The 16,344-nt window shown below is 37.8% G+C and overlaps 1 protein-coding gene across 3 annotated transcripts in view; it reads left to right on the top strand.

The window, feature by feature from the left end:
* Positions 1 to 15,714, top strand: part of NUP133 (nucleoporin 133) — a 66,495-nt gene extending 50,781 nt beyond the window's left edge. For all 3 annotated transcript variants that reach the window (XM_053607591.1, XM_053607593.1, XM_053607592.1), the window contains 5 exons: positions 2,298 to 2,416; positions 5,566 to 5,646; positions 6,671 to 6,735; positions 10,319 to 10,407; positions 15,384 to 15,714. In XM_053607591.1, coding sequence (XP_053463566.1) covers positions 2,298 to 2,416; positions 5,566 to 5,646; positions 6,671 to 6,735; positions 10,319 to 10,407; positions 15,384 to 15,520 — 491 coding nt within the window. In that variant the 3' untranslated portion in view covers positions 15,521 to 15,714. The remainder of the gene's footprint in view (positions 1 to 2,297; positions 2,417 to 5,565; positions 5,647 to 6,670; positions 6,736 to 10,318; positions 10,408 to 15,383) is intronic.
* Positions 15,715 to 16,344: the final 630 nt, after the last annotated feature.

The raw sequence follows: 16,344 nt of genomic DNA, 5'->3' as shown, positions 1-16,344 counted from the left end.
GTTTCCACATTTTGGCGATTGGAATAGTCTTTTTAAAAATAACTTTTCTGGTTACATTAATGCCTTATGGAAAATGTATAAATAATAGGGGAAAAATCCACAATAGAAAAGCAAATTGTCTGTAATTCCACCTCCCCAGAGATGACTACTGTTACTGTTTTTCTACATATGGAAATGCATGGCATTTTCCCTCTAATTTTCCAAAATTGGTTTTACGTGGAATGCTGCCAGTATTTGAATAAAAGTATTTTCTTTGATCACCTAGTATTGCTGTGACTACTTTGTCTGTGAAGCTGCATAGCAACTTGTACCCTTTTTCCTACAACCTAGCACATGCTCCTATACAGAGCCAGATCACAGACTGTATCCGGGGACTGGATGGCAGGCAGCAGTCCCTGTCACCTCATCCAGTGAATGTAACCTTTGCTTGTTAGTAGATTTGGTGCTCATTTTTTCACATTTTATTTTTCTTGTGATTACTCACAGTAGCTTTTAAATTATTTCCCTTTGCAAAAAAATAATTGAAGGCCAGATGGAATAGCTCATGTGTATAACTCTAGCACTCTGGAGGCCAAGGTGGGAGGATCACTTGAGCTCAGGAGTTGAAAATCAGCCTAAGCAAGAGCAAGACCTCACCCATCTCTACTAAAAATATAAAAATAAACTGGGTGTTGTGGTGAACACCTGTAAGTCCCAGCTACTCAGGAAGCTGAAGCTGGAGGATCATTTGAGCCCAGGAGTTAGAGGTTGCTATGAGCTACAGCACTCTAGCCTGAGTGACAGAATGAGACTCTATCTTAAAAAAAGCAACAACAAAACTATAATTGACTCTTGAACAGCACAGATAGAACTATATAAGTCCACATATATGTAGATTGTTTTCAATAAGTATATATAAAAAAATTTTTAGGGATTTTTGAGTATTTCAAAAAAAAACAGGGTGGCACCTGTGGCTCAGTGAGTAGGGTGCTGGCCCCATATACTGAGGATGGCGGGTTCAAACCGGGCCCCAACCAAACTGCAACAAAAAAATAGCTGGATGTTGTGGCAGGTGCCTATAGTCCCAGCTACTCGGGAGGCTGAGGCAAGAGAGTCGCCTACGCCCAAGAGCTGGAGGTTGTTGTGAGCTGTGACGCCACGGCACGCACTCTACTGAAGGCAACAAAGTGAGACAAACTAAATAGCTTAGAGATATAAAAAAGATAAAGAGAAAAGTATGCCATGAATGCATAAAATACATGTAGATATTAGTTTATTTTATTATTTACTATTATAAAACATATACAAATCTATTATAAAAAGTTAAAATTCATCAAAACATACACAAAGTACCATTTTGTGGAGAGAAATGTAAACAAATACAAAAATACAGTATTAAATCATAATTGCATACAATTAATTGTAATACATACTGTACCAATATAATAATTGGGTAGCCAATTCCTGTGGCTATTGTGGTGAGCTCATGTGTTGCTAATTATCTCCAAGTAAGAAGTTTGTCTCAACAGTAAATTTCATATTGCCGTAAAAAGTGATCTCACAGTTCTCATATTTGTTTTATTGTGCTTAGTTCAATACTGTAAACTTTGAAAACACGTTGGGACCCATATGAAGTGCCACTAGTGATGCTGGATGTGCTCCCAAAAAGCAGAGAAAGTCATGACATTACAATAAAAAGTTGAGTTTCTTGATATGTACTGTAGATTGAAGTCTATAGCTGTGGTTGCCCATCATTTCAGGATAAATAAGTCCAGCATAAAGAACACTGTAAGAAAAGAGAGAGAGAAGGAAATTTATAGTGCCCTAATGGCAGCTAGCCAGCAGGAGCAGTAGTTACCTTTGGGGGGAATCAGAATTTACACTCAGATAGTCACTGCATGTGGGGTCAGCACCCCTGAGCCCTATATCCATTGTTCCATAAACTCTGGTGAGAGAAATTTTTCTGAGTTACCATAAAATACAACTACGAGACCCACATTTAGGGAACTTGGACCTGATGAAGCAGCCACCTGCATTGCCGCTGCTGCAAGCAGTCAAGTGTATCCCTTCAACAGTTCTCTACCTCCCTGTTCTGGTTGGTGTGAAAATTCATGTTACTTGAATAAAACCATAAATATGTTGTTAACATAATCTGCAGTCAAGAATGAACAGAATTCCTAACATTCTAAGATCATTAAATAGCAATGGGATTACCATTAGAACTGTAAATTTTTTCTTTTTGAATTCAGGTTTGTTTTATGCAGCAAAAGTGAAAGTTCTGTCACTCTCTTTTCTCTCTCCCTCATCTTGAACACTAGACATGGCTGAGCAGGAGCGCTTCTTGCTGCACCAGGAGACCCTGCCGGAGCAGTTGCTAGCAGAGAAGCAATTAAATCTCAGCGCGATGCCAGTGTTAACTGCACCACAACTCATTGGCGTATGTACTTTTCAGATCCTTACTTCATTTCTTAAACTCAAAACATCATCACTGTTTGTTGGGCCTTGTAGCATAGGTCCTAAGAGGAATCATCTTTCTATTTCTTGCCTTCCTGCAAACTTTACCTTAGAAGAAGTTGTTGAAAGCTGTGTAAGAACTGGAACCTCAGTGGCAGAAAGCTCCATCTCCCCAGCCTCCTCTGCCTGATCCCAAGGTGCATCTCCAAAGGATTACTTGTGCTTTGTTTTTCTAGTACCACATATAAGGACAAATATGTACCATGAGGACTTTATTCCCCAGAATGTTATTTTTCAGAGTCTTCTGAAAATATATTTGTGGAAGAAAAGTGGTTTAAGGAACTGGATTTACATGGCCTGGAAGTGCTGGCCTTACCCCTTTCCTGTGCAACCCACACATCCCTGAGACAGACTTGGAACATGGGCTGCAGCCTTGATGCTGCTTCTCACAAAGCCAGAGAGATGTCATAGGGTCACCTTGAACTTGCCATAATTATACGAATAAGAAAGTGAACAATCAAAAAACCTTAATATTTTTAGCTGTCATTAGTAACAGAGCTCACAACAGCCTCTCCTGTTTCAAGCATGTATTTAATTTTGAAATCTGTGTATCACAGGAGGGAAAAAAATGTGCCAATTTTACTTTGATACACCATTGATTTTAATAATACAGTCCAATAGAGAAAAAGATTGCTCTAGAACAATGAAATATTAAGTTTTGCAAGCCATGAAAACAAGCACATGGCTTTTTTCTGAAATGGTTTGAGTACTATTGCTGTTAAAGGATTATATGCAATTTTTAAAAATGAAACTTGTAAATATTAGGTTAATCAAATATGAAATGTTCCATTTCAAATCAAAAGTTTTGTTACATAGTATTTTTCAAACAGAAAATGGTACAATTGGTCAAAGTGTTTACCTAAACTACCAACACCCTTTGCCATCTTAACAGTAGCTTGTGTATGGAGCAGCAAAGAAGCCTAGAGAATGAGTTTCAGTGAATACTTTTCCTTGTAAGAGGTGCTTCAAAGCCTGGAAGAAGTGGTTGTCAGTTGGTGCAAGGTCTAGTGAAAATGGTGGATGACAGAGAGTTTCCAAGTCCAGCTTCTGTAGCTCGAGCAGCATTGTTTATGCGACAGGAGGTCTAACGTTGTCTTGCAAGAGGATTGGCCTGTTTCCCAGTCTTGACTCTGCTTAATCACAAGCGCACTCATCATGTCATCCATGTGGTTGCAGTAGACGTCTGCTGTAATTGATTCAGCAAGTTTCATGAAGCTGTAGTGGGTAATACCAGTGCTGGACCACCAGACAGACACTATTAGCTTTTTTTTTTTTTTTTTTTCTGAGACAGAGTCTCACTATGTCGCCCTCAGTAGAGTGCCATTGTGTCACAGCTCACAGCAACCTCAAACTCTCAGGCTAAAGTGATTCTCTTGCCTCAGCCTCCCAAGTAGATAGGATGACAGGCTCCCACCATAGTGCCCGACTATTTTTTGTTGTTGTTACAGTTGTCATTGTTGTTTAGCAGGCCCAGGCCAGGTTCAAACATACCAGTCCCCGTGAATGTGGCCAGCGCCCTAACCATTCAGCTCCGGGCGCTGAGCTGCCATTAGCTTTTTTTGATGAATGGTGTTTTGGCACTTCATATTTATTCAACCATTGTCCCAAATCCTTACAATTGTCAGAAAGAACCATTTTTCATCACATATAACAATCTGGTATAGATATGGTTCATTTTTATGTTGTGACAGCAGAGATAGGCAAGCTTCAAGATGATTTCTTTTCTGATGCTCGTTTAATTCATGTATCTAGCTTCTTTACCTTGCCAGTTGTTTCAAGTAGTACAATATTATTGGAATAGTAATGTCAAACCATGTTGCTAATTCATGTGTAGGTTAAAATGGATTTGCTTCCACTATCATTATTTTAGCTCATCATTATCCACCTTGGTCTCAGGTCGCCCACGTCGCTTATTCTCAAGATTAAAATCATCAGAACAGAACTTCTCAAATCATCCATGTACTGTGCATTCATTAGCCACATTCTTACAGTTCTTTGTTATTTCAGGTCGTCTGCACTGCCTTGGTTCCATGACAGAACTCATATTCAAAAATAACAGAACTTTTTTTACTAAATCCATGGTTTCACAAAAATTGCTCTTAAAAAATGTGAAAGATAATCACAGGCCGAAATGTGCATTTGAAAGAATGAGGATGCTTCACAATAAAAAAAAGCAAGAAAGTATCAAAGTAAAATGTCAGAGATAGCAGCTGTCAAACTTAGTACTTAAGAAAATTGTAGATTTCATGCTCCATAATCCATTAGTTATTGGAAAAGGAGATGGTGGGAAAAATTCAAATTGAAATTTTTAATGAGAGTATTTTTTTATCATAAAAAAATTGGGCGGCGCCTGTGGCTCAAGGAGTAGGGCGCCGGTCCCATATGCCGGAGGTGGCAGGTTCAAACCTAGCCCCGGCCAAAAACATTAAAAAAAAAAAAATTATAGGAAATTTGAAAAATACAGAAACGAATATGCCATCAGTTATAATCTAACCAGGGATGACCCTTGGTAACATGTTGGTATATTTTCTTAATCTTTTAATTAAACTGTAGACCAACTTGATGCTTTACCATAGATCTTAATTTTTAAAACTGCTTAAAACAACATTTCAGAAGCATTATAAATAGCTTTTTTTTTTTTTTTTTATTGGCTGGGGCTGGGTTTGAATCCACCAACTCTCGTATATGGGGCTGGCACCCTACTCCTTTGAGCCACTGGTGCTGCCCACAGAAGCATTATAAATAGCTTTAAAAGAACAAGGACAGCAATTTATTTCAAAGGTTGATGAAGAATACTAAAAAGTATATACCATCTTTAAGAATATAAATTTATTGACATTTAAAAATTATATGTACCAAGTTATGCAAATTAACTGCTTTAAGATACGCATTTTTTAAAAGATAGCTTATTGTGAGGTAGCTGGAATATAGTTTCCAAATGTGAAACTGTTCTTTACTATGAAAATACCTACAGCTTACTCAAAAGATATAATGACTTCTTTCCTTCATAAATTTCTGTAGTGTTAGTTACATGATAGTTAAAATCAGCTAACTCATTTTAATTTGTTATAGCTGTATATCTGTGAAGAAAACAGAAGAGCTAATGAATATGATTTCAAGAAAGCTTTGGACTTGCTGGAATATATTGATGAGGTAAGAAAGTCACTCGAGATGATCTCAGGCAACCGAGTATACATAGAAAGGAGAATACATCTCTTTTAGTCAGACATGAAAATGTATTAATGAAAAAATACATCTTGGATTCTGTTATCTTGACTCTTTGAATATAGCCCTTTAGAAAAACTGTCAAGAGACTCCAGGTGTCTTTTTCTGTGTACAAACAAAAATGCTGGGTTTTGTTTTTGTTTTTATTTTTATTTTTGAGACCGAGTCTTACTTTGTCACCCTCGATAGAGTTCCATGGGGTCACAGCTCACGGCAAACTCAAACTCTTGGGCTTAATCGATTCTTTTGCCTCAGCCTCCCCAGTATTTGGGACCACAGGTGCCCACCACAATGCCCGACTATTTTTAGAGGCAAGGTCTCACTCTGGCTTAGACTTGTCTAGAACATGTGAGCTCAGACAATCCACCCACCTCAGCCTTGCCGAGTGCTAGGATTACAGGCATGAGCCACTGCGCCCAGCCCCAAAGTGCTGTTTTTCAAAAGTCCTGAGGTGTTTTTTTTTTTTTTCATTTATTGTATGAATTTTTGAATCTGATATGTTGCTTTACTGATTTATTCTTCCTAGTGCCATTCTAAGAGAAGCTCTCAGTTTTCAGAAGGTTTTAGTGAAAATTCTATAGGATAAGTAATTCTGTTACCAGGCGTGCAGTTGAAAGTAGTTTAATAAATTTTAAGATTATATTGACTTCTAAAAACATGTTTTAAAAATATGTTGACTTTTACATTATATTGTTTAAAAATCTTAAGCCTCTCAACATTCCTGAGAAGCCAGATTATCACAGGGTAATATGAAACTGATTTCATAGAGTCATTAAATTGGCTTACTTTTCTATGTAGTGTTAGTATCTTTTAGCAAAGAAGAATTTAAAAAACACAAATTAAGGTAAAGCAACAATATTTATGACAGATTAGGAGTTGATATTACAGGAATTTAAGCACATATTTGTTTCAAAGTTGGGATTTAATTAAGATTTTTTGTTTCGTTGTGTAGGAAGAAGATGTAAATATAAGTGATCTAAAATTGGAAATCCTTTGCAGAGCTCTTCAGAGAGATAAGTAAGTTATCTTAATATAAATCTAAGACAGTGGTTCTCAATCTTCCTAATGCTGCAACCCTTTAATACAGTCCAAAGGGGTCGCGACCCACAGGTTGAGAACCGCTGATCTAAGATAACAGTTTTAGAAAGGGATTCTTCTTTAAGGAGTTTGTGGAAAAAACAGTTTTTCCTCTACTCTTGACCTATAACAGTCAACACACAAGATTTTCATGACCAAATGTGTGGGGGAGTTTTTTCCCAAACCCCAAGCAAGCAATAAATGTTGCAGCAGACACCGGGTGAGTGTCTTCTAAATCAGCTCAGCTATAATGCTGTCTACTTGGAGCAACGGCACACAAGACTGCCCTCTCCTTCTGGTGGTCATCTGCTCAGGTTGTTTGACCGTGCTTCAGACCAACTGGCTATGACTGGGGTTACCATGACCCCCTCGATGGTTTTGAGTTTGATTGATTTGCTCACAGAACTCAAGGAAGCGTGTTTGCCAGTTTATTATAAAGGATATTGCATACCGGACCAGGTATGGGGTAGGGATGCTGGGCTTCCATGCACACTCTGAGTGAGCCACCCTCCAGGAACCTCCATGTGTTCAGCTATCAGAAAGCTTCTTAAATTGTTTATGGAGGCTTCATTATGTAGATGTTATTGATTAAAACTACTGGCTTTTGGTGATCAACTTAACCTTTAGTCCCTCTACCCTCCCTGGAGGTTGTGGGGTGGTGCCAAAGTCTTAACCCTCTAACCCTGCCTTGATGTTTCTGGTAACTGGCCCCATTGCATAGCTACATAGAAGCAGCCAGCCATCAGTCAATCATTAGAATATGAAATGACATTACTATGGAGATTCCGAGGATTTTAGGAATTGGATGCCAGGAAATTTGGAGGAAGGCCAAATGAATAATATCAGTATCTCAGGAAGACTATGATACCATATATTAACTAGTTTTATAGCTTTCTAATTATATTATAACATATGACACATTATGAAAATGTTAATGGTTACATTAGTAATCTTAGGTTTTTAATTTCAGAATAACCTTAAGACTTAGAACTACTAAGTCCTAAGTATAATAAATCACTACTTTTTTTTCCCCCCTAGACAGTTCTTCTCTCTTGCCTCAGGTACAATGCAGTGGAGTCAGCATAGCTCACTGCAACCTCAAATTCCAGGGCTCAAGCAATCCTTCTGCCTTAGTCTATCAAGTAGCTGGTGTTACAGGCATCTGCCACCCCACATGCCCAGCTAGTTTTTCTATTTTGGGGAGAAACAGTCTTCCTCTTACTCAGGCTGGTAACCACTTCTTTTGATTTTAAAATTTAGACTATTTTTCACTTTGTGTAGCTTAAGAGGCTAAGGCACCAGCCACAAACACCAGAGTGGGTTCGAATCCAGCCTGGGCCTGCAAAACAATGATGACAACTACAACCAAAAGATAGCTGGGTGGTCTGGCAAGCACTTGTAGTCCCAGCTACTTGTGAGGCTGAGGAAGAGGATGGTGTAAGCCCAGGAGTTGGAGGTTGCTGTGGCTGTGATGCCACGGCACTCTACCCAGGGTAACAGCTTGAGGTTCTGTCTCAAAGAAAAAATAAATAAATAAAATCTTGTCAATTTTTATAGAAGGACATATGGAGTTGGACAATTAAGTTCATGAACTCATTCTAGAAAAAGTGCTATGATACTTCATTGCTGCATATCACTATGGTCACTTTCAAAGCACTCCCCTTGGCCATCTTGGCCACACTCGTGATATTCAGCAATGAGGTGGTGTAGCACTTTTTCTTGAATAAGTTTGCAAAGTATACCCATTATTTTTGCTGAAGTTAAGCTAGTTGTACCAGACTAGACTTGAAGCTACTTGTTTTTAAAAAACTGAAAATATGGTTCGGTGCCCATAGCTCAGTGGTTAGGGTGCTGGCCACGAAAAAGTACCTGTGTGTTGTGGTGGGTGCCTGTAATCCCAGCTACTTAGGAGGCTGAGGCAAGAGAATTGCTTAAGCCCAAGAGTTGGAAGTTGCTGTGAGCTGTGACACTATGGCACTTACCAAGGACGACATAGTGAGACTCTAACTCAAAAAAAAAATGAAAGTAAAGTTCCTGCAAGTTGAGGATCACTGCTGTTTTCTAAGTTACTAGGCACTTCTTTCTCACAACCATCTCCTTCTAGCAGAGGAGGATTTCCATCTATGGAAATGGTGTTTTTGTTAAGATTTAATGGCAAAGAAAGACTAAGAACAATCAGTTGTAGGAAGGGATTCTTTCTAGAAAAAGAATTTTATTTATTATTATTTTTTTTGAGAGAGAGAGTTTCACTATGTTGGCCTTGGTATAGTGCTGTGGTGTCATGGCTCACACCAACCTCAAACTCAGCTTCCCAAGTAGCTGGGACTATAGGAGCCCCCCACAACACCCAGCTGTTTCTTTTTTGTTGTTGCAGTTGTCATTGTTTGTTTAGCTGGCCTGCACCGGGTTCGAACCCACCACCCTTGGTGTATGTGGCTGGCGCTATAACCACTGTGCTACGAGTGCTGAGCCTAGAAAAACTCTTTTAAAGAGAACAGATTTGAATGCTAAACGCTTTTTCCTACTCATAATTTTCCTTTTTCCTATAGTGAGAAATTCCAGAAGAGCTATTTTTACTGCAGCATTTTTTTCCTCCCCTAATCACTCTCGAACAGTTAAAATTGCTGTTAAGGCTTGGCGCCTATGGCTCAAGCGGCTAGGGCACCAGCCACATACACTGGAGCTGGTGGGTTCGAATCCGGCCTGGGCCTGCCAAACAACAATGACAACTACAACCAAAAAATAGCCAGGTGTTGTGGCAGGCACCTGTAGTCCCAGCTACTTGTGAGGCTGAGCCCAGGAGTTAAAGGTTTGCTGTCAGCTGTGATGCCACAGCACTCTACCCAGGGTGACAGCTTGAGACTGTGTCTCAAAAAAAAAAAAATAAAATAAAATTGCTGTTAAATTTGGTTTTAGAGGTCACCCTGTGAAGCATCAAGCTCAATGCCTATGTGATTTCTTAGTCCACCCAATCATATAAGCAGATGATGTCATTTTAACTGAAATTCTTTGTCTTGGCTTCAGTTTAAATTTTTTAAGGTATCGTATGGGATATATTCATTGATTACAAAATAGTGGTTTTGTGTGTTTCTATTTTAGTACTAGATAGTCCAAGTTACATAAAAAAAAAGCTTCTGTTCTTACTTTATACCAGGCATTGGTTGCCACTTTTTGAAGAGTAGAATACTTTGTAATATATTATAACTGTTGCTTGTGCTCTGAAAGATTATACTTTGTGGCAATAGAATTTTCTTTGGAAGGATACCTCACTACAATACTTGGTTTTTGAAATCAAATCCATTTTGATTGTGTTGGATGAGTAACTACTCCAGTGTAGAATCTCATATCTAGTGTAACAACTATTAAGTACATCCAGCATTTAAATGATCTGAGACAGCTTCACAATACTCAACATTATCGGTCTTCCACAGCCACCACAATAGAACCACAATAATTACCAGAAGTCGTGGATTTCAGCTTTGTTGTTCATTTCACTTTCCCTCATAAGGATTTTGTTTTCCAGCTGGTCCAGTTCAGATGGTAAAGATGATCCAATTGAAGTATCTAAAGATAGTATATTTGTGAAAATTTTGCAGAAACTTTTAAAAGATGGTAAGTGTTACTTTTAGAAATTACAGTGTCACTTCTCAGTTTTAGAAATCATAGAATAATGGGATCAAATGACAGGGACATTTAAGATAAAATAGTATTATACATAAAATTAGATTTGTGTGCAGTAAAGCGAGGAGTTCTGCCTGCCCTCTGCACCTGGGGGAGCATGTACTTCCCTATATCCTGGGATGACTGCGGGGCTAAGTCACCATGCTAATTCAGGGTAGATGGGGAACACCAGTCAGGACTGTTGGACCACCAACTGGAAGTCTATACTGATACTGACAGAAATAATCATTTCCTTTGATTTTTCAGTGACTTCTTTATGCAGATTGAGAATTTGAAATGAGATAATAAACTTTTTTTGTATATTCCCTACCATGCTTAAGAAGAAACTAACAAGGGCCAGGCCCAGTGGCTCACACCTGTAATCCAGCACTCCAAGAGGCCCAAGAGTTTGATTGTCTGAGCTCACAGATTCAAGACCAGCCTGAGCAAGAGTGAGACCCTGTCTCTAAAAATTGCCCGGTGTTGTGACGGGCACCTGTAGTCCCAGCTACTGGGGAGGCTTAGGCAAGAGAATAGCCTAAGCCCAGGAGTTGGAAGTTGCTGTGAGCTGTGACAGTACAGCACTCTACTGAGGGTGACAAAATGAGACTCTGTCTCTTAAAAAAAAACAAACTAACAATTTTTACAAACCCATTTTATACATTAGCATTCTATAATTCAGTTTAAAAACAAAAAGGAGGGAATATGTTTTGCTCATGTTTTAAACTGAAGGGAGTAAACAAAATTCCATTTTCTGATAAAGACACAAATAGGTAAAGAGGCTTTTCTGGATAGGTGGTGATTGTTGAGGGAATGGTGAATTTGAGAAGTCTACTTTCACCTTTCATATTACTAGGTACTTAAAATATGGAGAATGTTAGAAAGAGAATTTGCCCACAATAAATTGTGACTCATTTGTTATGGAATAATTAGATCAAAATATGTGATGCCAAAATCCAGGTAACATCTTTACAAAGATACAAAAAGCTGTTGTAAATTCAGTTCTTCTAAATGAATGTGCATTTTATTCATCATCTTTACATTTACATACATTTGAATATATATAAATTATATATATAACATGTAAATTATATATGTTTGTGTGCATATATATATGTATATCTGCTAGATACATTATTTCATCTACATAAAACATGCTCAGTCTAGTACCTGTAAACATTTGTTCTTGCACATGTAGACTTATTTGCAGATCCAGGGCCCCAGATGCTATGTCCCTGATTCCACTCCCTCTCCTCTTTGCCCTGTGTTGGCAGTCCTCCACTTTCGAGTCACTTGCTAACTCAAATGAAATGAAGGGAGCCCTCAGAAAAATACTGTGGAATTAGCCACAACAGCCCTGTTCTGAAGTAGATGTGCATTCCAGAAGCTTTTATTTCAGAGCCTGTCCATGTTGAGCTCCTTGTAGTACTTTTCAGATTTTTAGTCTCTCTTTTTTTATTATTTTTTATTTATTTATTTATTTTTAATTTCAGTGTGCTTGTTCATTCTTCTTTGTTTGAAGTGCTCCTTTTTTGTTGATTTTTCTTCTTTCTCCTGCGGTGCTGGCTGTTTTTGATGTTGTTGGTAGAGACGGGGTCTTACTCTGGCTCACGCTGCTCATATGGGTCTTGAACCTCTGAGTTTAGGCAATCCACCCGCCTTGGCTTCCCACAGTGCTGGGACTACAGGCGTGAGTCACCACGCCCGGCCTTATAGTCTCTTTTTATAGCTGATGCAATTTTATAACTAATTACTTGAAATGTGGTAAGAATTGGCAAACAGACACCTAATAACTCTGAACTGACAGGGTGTTTAATAAGTGCTTATGTTTTCAAAACTGAGCAAATGACAGGAAGGTTAATTAAACCTTTTAGTTGTTAAAAAATAAAAATAAGTAAAAATAAAAAATAAAATAAATGAAGGGATATAGCAAAAATTTAGCTTTTGCTGGAAAGTATTTGAAATCCAGGAAGAGCTAAAATACCTTTCTGAGCTTTTCTCTTTATTTGGAATTAAAGAAATAATTGAATAATAGTCAGTTTTTCTGTCCATGTTTGAGATATCTAACTGTCCCATTTGAAACTAATAGGTTATTAGAAAGCATTTGGACCTAAATCTGATGATTTTCATAAAGTAGGTAATTATAAAAGTGCTACAGAACTGAATTGTGTCTAATTAAGAATGTAGCACTGCAAGGCATAGTGGTGGGTGCTTGTAGTCCCAGCTACTTGGGAGGCTGAGGCAAGAGAATCACTTAAACCCAAGAGTTTGATGTTGCTGTAAGCTGTGATGCTACAGCACTCTATTGAGGGCAACAAAGTGAGATTCTGTCTCCCAAAAAAAAAGAATGTAGCACTAATATTTCAGGGTAACTGCAGTTTTAGCTGTTCTTGGTAGATATATAGTAAAACATAGGTAGAAAACAGGCATGGAAATGAAATTCATAATTTTATAAAAATAATTTTTTTTTTTTTTTTTTGAGACAGAGTTGCCTCTCTGTTGCCCCAGGCTAGGGTGCTGTGGCATCATAGCTCACAGCAACCTCAAATTCACGAACTCAAGCTATCCTCTTGCCTCAGCCTCCCAAGGAACTGAGATTATAGGTGCCCACTATAATTGGCTAAAATGCCTGGCTAAGTTTTTTTTTTTTTTTTTTTTCTATTTTTAGTAGAGACAAGGTCTCACTCTTAACTCAGGCTAGTCTCAGACTCCTGAGCTCAAGGGATCCTTCCACCTTGGCCTTCTGCCTTCCAGAGGGCTGGAATTATCAGGTGTAGGTACTGTCCTTGGCCTAAAAATAATTATTAAATTTTGACCAGAAGACAAAAATTAGTAGAAACATTTGGGCCTTTTTTTAGAGACTGAGTCTTGCTCTGTCACCCCAGGTACGGTGCTTTGGTGTCATCATGACTCACAGCAACCTTGGTTCAATCCATCCTCCTTACTCAGCCTTCCCAGTAGTTGAGACTACAGGCATGCACCACAGTGCCCTGCTAATCTTTCTATTTTTAGTAAAGACAGGGTGTCATTCTTGTTCAGGCTGGTCTTCGACTCCTGAGCTCTGGGTATCGTCCCACCTCAGCCTTGCAGAGTGCTAGGATTACAGGTGTGAGCCCCTGTGCTTAGACTAGAAACTTTTACTTAAATAAAAATGTGTAAATAAAAGGTATGTATATTTATTATAACAACAGGCCAGAGATATTTGGGAACTTTTTTAATAATATGGCTTTCATAAACAATAGTAAATATTTTCAAAGGACGGATTCTGAAGGTGGGAAGATAGAGATCACCTCACATTCTCTCTCATAGGGATTGGTGACTCAACAGCTCCTTCACCCTGTGGGATGAATTTATCCTACAGAAATATTTAAATTACCCACATGGTTTGTTTGTACATGTTCCCTAAAGTATATTATATATAGAACAGAATGCACATATCTTTACAGGTAGTTTAAATTTTTTTCTAGCTAGTCATCAACATTTATCAGTTGAGAATAGACAGTTCTTATAAAAGTCCTTTTCTGGTTTCTCTTGAAAATCAAAAGATTTGCCTTCCCCAGATTAAATATTGACATGGCATGGCAGCAGTCAGCTGGAGCCCCTTCAGTTGGGTCATTGGCTCTGAGTTTACCAAGATGCCCCTCAGCCACCTTTACTCCCCTGGACCCTGTTCCCTACTTAGCCAACTGGGAGGAGCTAGAGTTCCAACTCCTGATCTGAAGAAACAGACCATCAGATGTTAGGTCTAAACAGAAGGCATGCCTTTAAAAACAAGAGTCAAAGAAGATGTTAAGTTTCTTTAGAGAATGGATCTTTAGAAACTAATTGATGGCTCAGCACCTATAGCTCAGCGGCTAGGGCACCAGCCACATGCACTGGGGCTGGTGGGTTCGAACCTGGCCCTGGGCCTGCCAAACAACAATGATAACAACAAAAAAAAATAGTCAGGTGTTGTGGCAGGCGCCTGTAGTTCCAGCTACTTAGGAGGCTGAGGCAAGAGAATCACTTAAGCCCAAGAGTTTGAGGTTGCTGTGAGCAGTAATACCACTGCACTCTCCTGAGGACCACATGGTGAGACTGTCTCTAAAAAACAAACAAAAAAAGCTAATTGATGTCTTTACAAGTGTAATACCGTTTTACAGAGAGAAGTATTTGTTGAAAGTGTGTTAATCATAGTAAATGATATAGAATGTTTCAGATTTAACCTCATTACTTATTAACCTAGATTTTTTATTGTATGACAAATATAAAAAAGTGCTAGGCACTTTGAAAATTTTTTTAAATCAGTATTTGATTTTTAGAACCTTATGGTTATGTAATAAATTGTGTAATATTTGCTTACTAATTTTAAAAACTTCCTTCAGTTTTCTTTCATGAGAAAATGTACCTTTTTGTAGCTAAACAGATCTCAACTTAGTTCATTTAATTAGTATTCATTGGTGTTCTAGCTCTATGGATGACTTGTAAAGAAATGATTCTTCTGCCTAATTGTAGACTTAACAAACTGTAATATATTTTAAGGTACAATATCTAGATTTCATAACACTACTTCTACTATATTATTTCCCAAATAGGAGAACATGAAATTGCTTGAAATACTTGTTTTCAAGTGATTATTAGTTAAAAACTTTCACAATTGATAGTATGTGGGAAAAGATTAAGAACTTTTCAGATCTAATTCAAAACTTTAAACATAATGGCTATTTTGACCACTAGGGGGAAAGACTGGAGCTTCTTCTGAAGAATGAATGTCCCATTGTTAGACTTGAAAGTATGTTTGACAGATGGAAGGAATTTAGGAGAGTGTTTCCCAAGAGCAAAGTGACATTATATTTTAAATAGAAACACAGGTGTTCTTATCATCAATCATCTTAGTTCATTTGAGAGTCTTATAAAAATAAAAAATGACTTTTTATGTTTTTTTCTAGGCATTCAGCTCAGCCAGTACCTACCGAAGGTGAGAGACCTGCTACAGGCAGATCAGCTTGGAAGCTTAAAGTCCAATTCTTTCTTTGAGTTTGTTTTGAAAGCAAATTATGAATATTATGTTCAGGGACAAGTGTAATTTTTTCTAAAGGGTTCATTATTTCTGAAATGTGTAGAGTGTCCTTATGAAAATTTTAGGATTAAACAATTAAAAATGTGTACAATTTTGTAACATCTACAGCTGAGCTTTTTGTACTTTATAAGGAAGGTAATATGAAATAGTTATATAACTATGGTTTTGGTTTTCAGTTATAGGATATTTTATTTCCCCCTTTTTTCTACTTGAAGTTAGTTATTTGTTTTTTGTGTACTTGTTACTATTTCCTTTTAGTCCCAGTTGAGGGTTCTGGTGTTCTTGTCCTGTTCTGCCTGCTGGTGTGTTCAAATCACCTCCAGACCTCAGTTTTTATAACTCTACAAATTACAGGATTGCATTAGATTGTCTGAATTCCCATTAGGGGAAAATCTAGTAAGATAAATGTCAAAATTTTGCTGATTTGTTGTGGGCCAAAAAACCAAAGCAGAGAAGGTCTAACTCACAAACTGTCAGGAACATTAAAAATTTTTCTACATAAAAGTAAATAAATGAATGAATAAATAAAATTTTTCTACATAAATGAATAATAATGAAAATATTTTAGTGAATTATTCATGTGACTTTCAAACCTATCTATAAATTAACACTGATAAGTTGTTTTTCATTTTTTTGTTTTGGAGATAGTGCATAGGATGCAGTGGCATCATAGCTCACAGTAATCTCAAACTCATTGCATGAAGTGATCCTCTTGCCTCAGCCTCCCTCCTCAGCTGGGTCTATAGGCACCCACCACAATGCTATTTTTAGGGATGGGGTCTCAGTCTTGCTCAGGCTGATCTCCTGAGCTCAAGCAAACTACCTGCCTC

The sequence above is a fragment of the Nycticebus coucang genome, chromosome 10 (assembly GCF_027406575.1).
Source record: "Nycticebus coucang isolate mNycCou1 chromosome 10, mNycCou1.pri, whole genome shotgun sequence".
NCBI lineage: Eukaryota > Metazoa > Chordata > Mammalia > Primates > Lorisidae > Nycticebus > Nycticebus coucang.
Note: the sequence above shows the minus strand (reverse complement) of the source record. Positions and strands in the feature narration are given on the sequence as shown.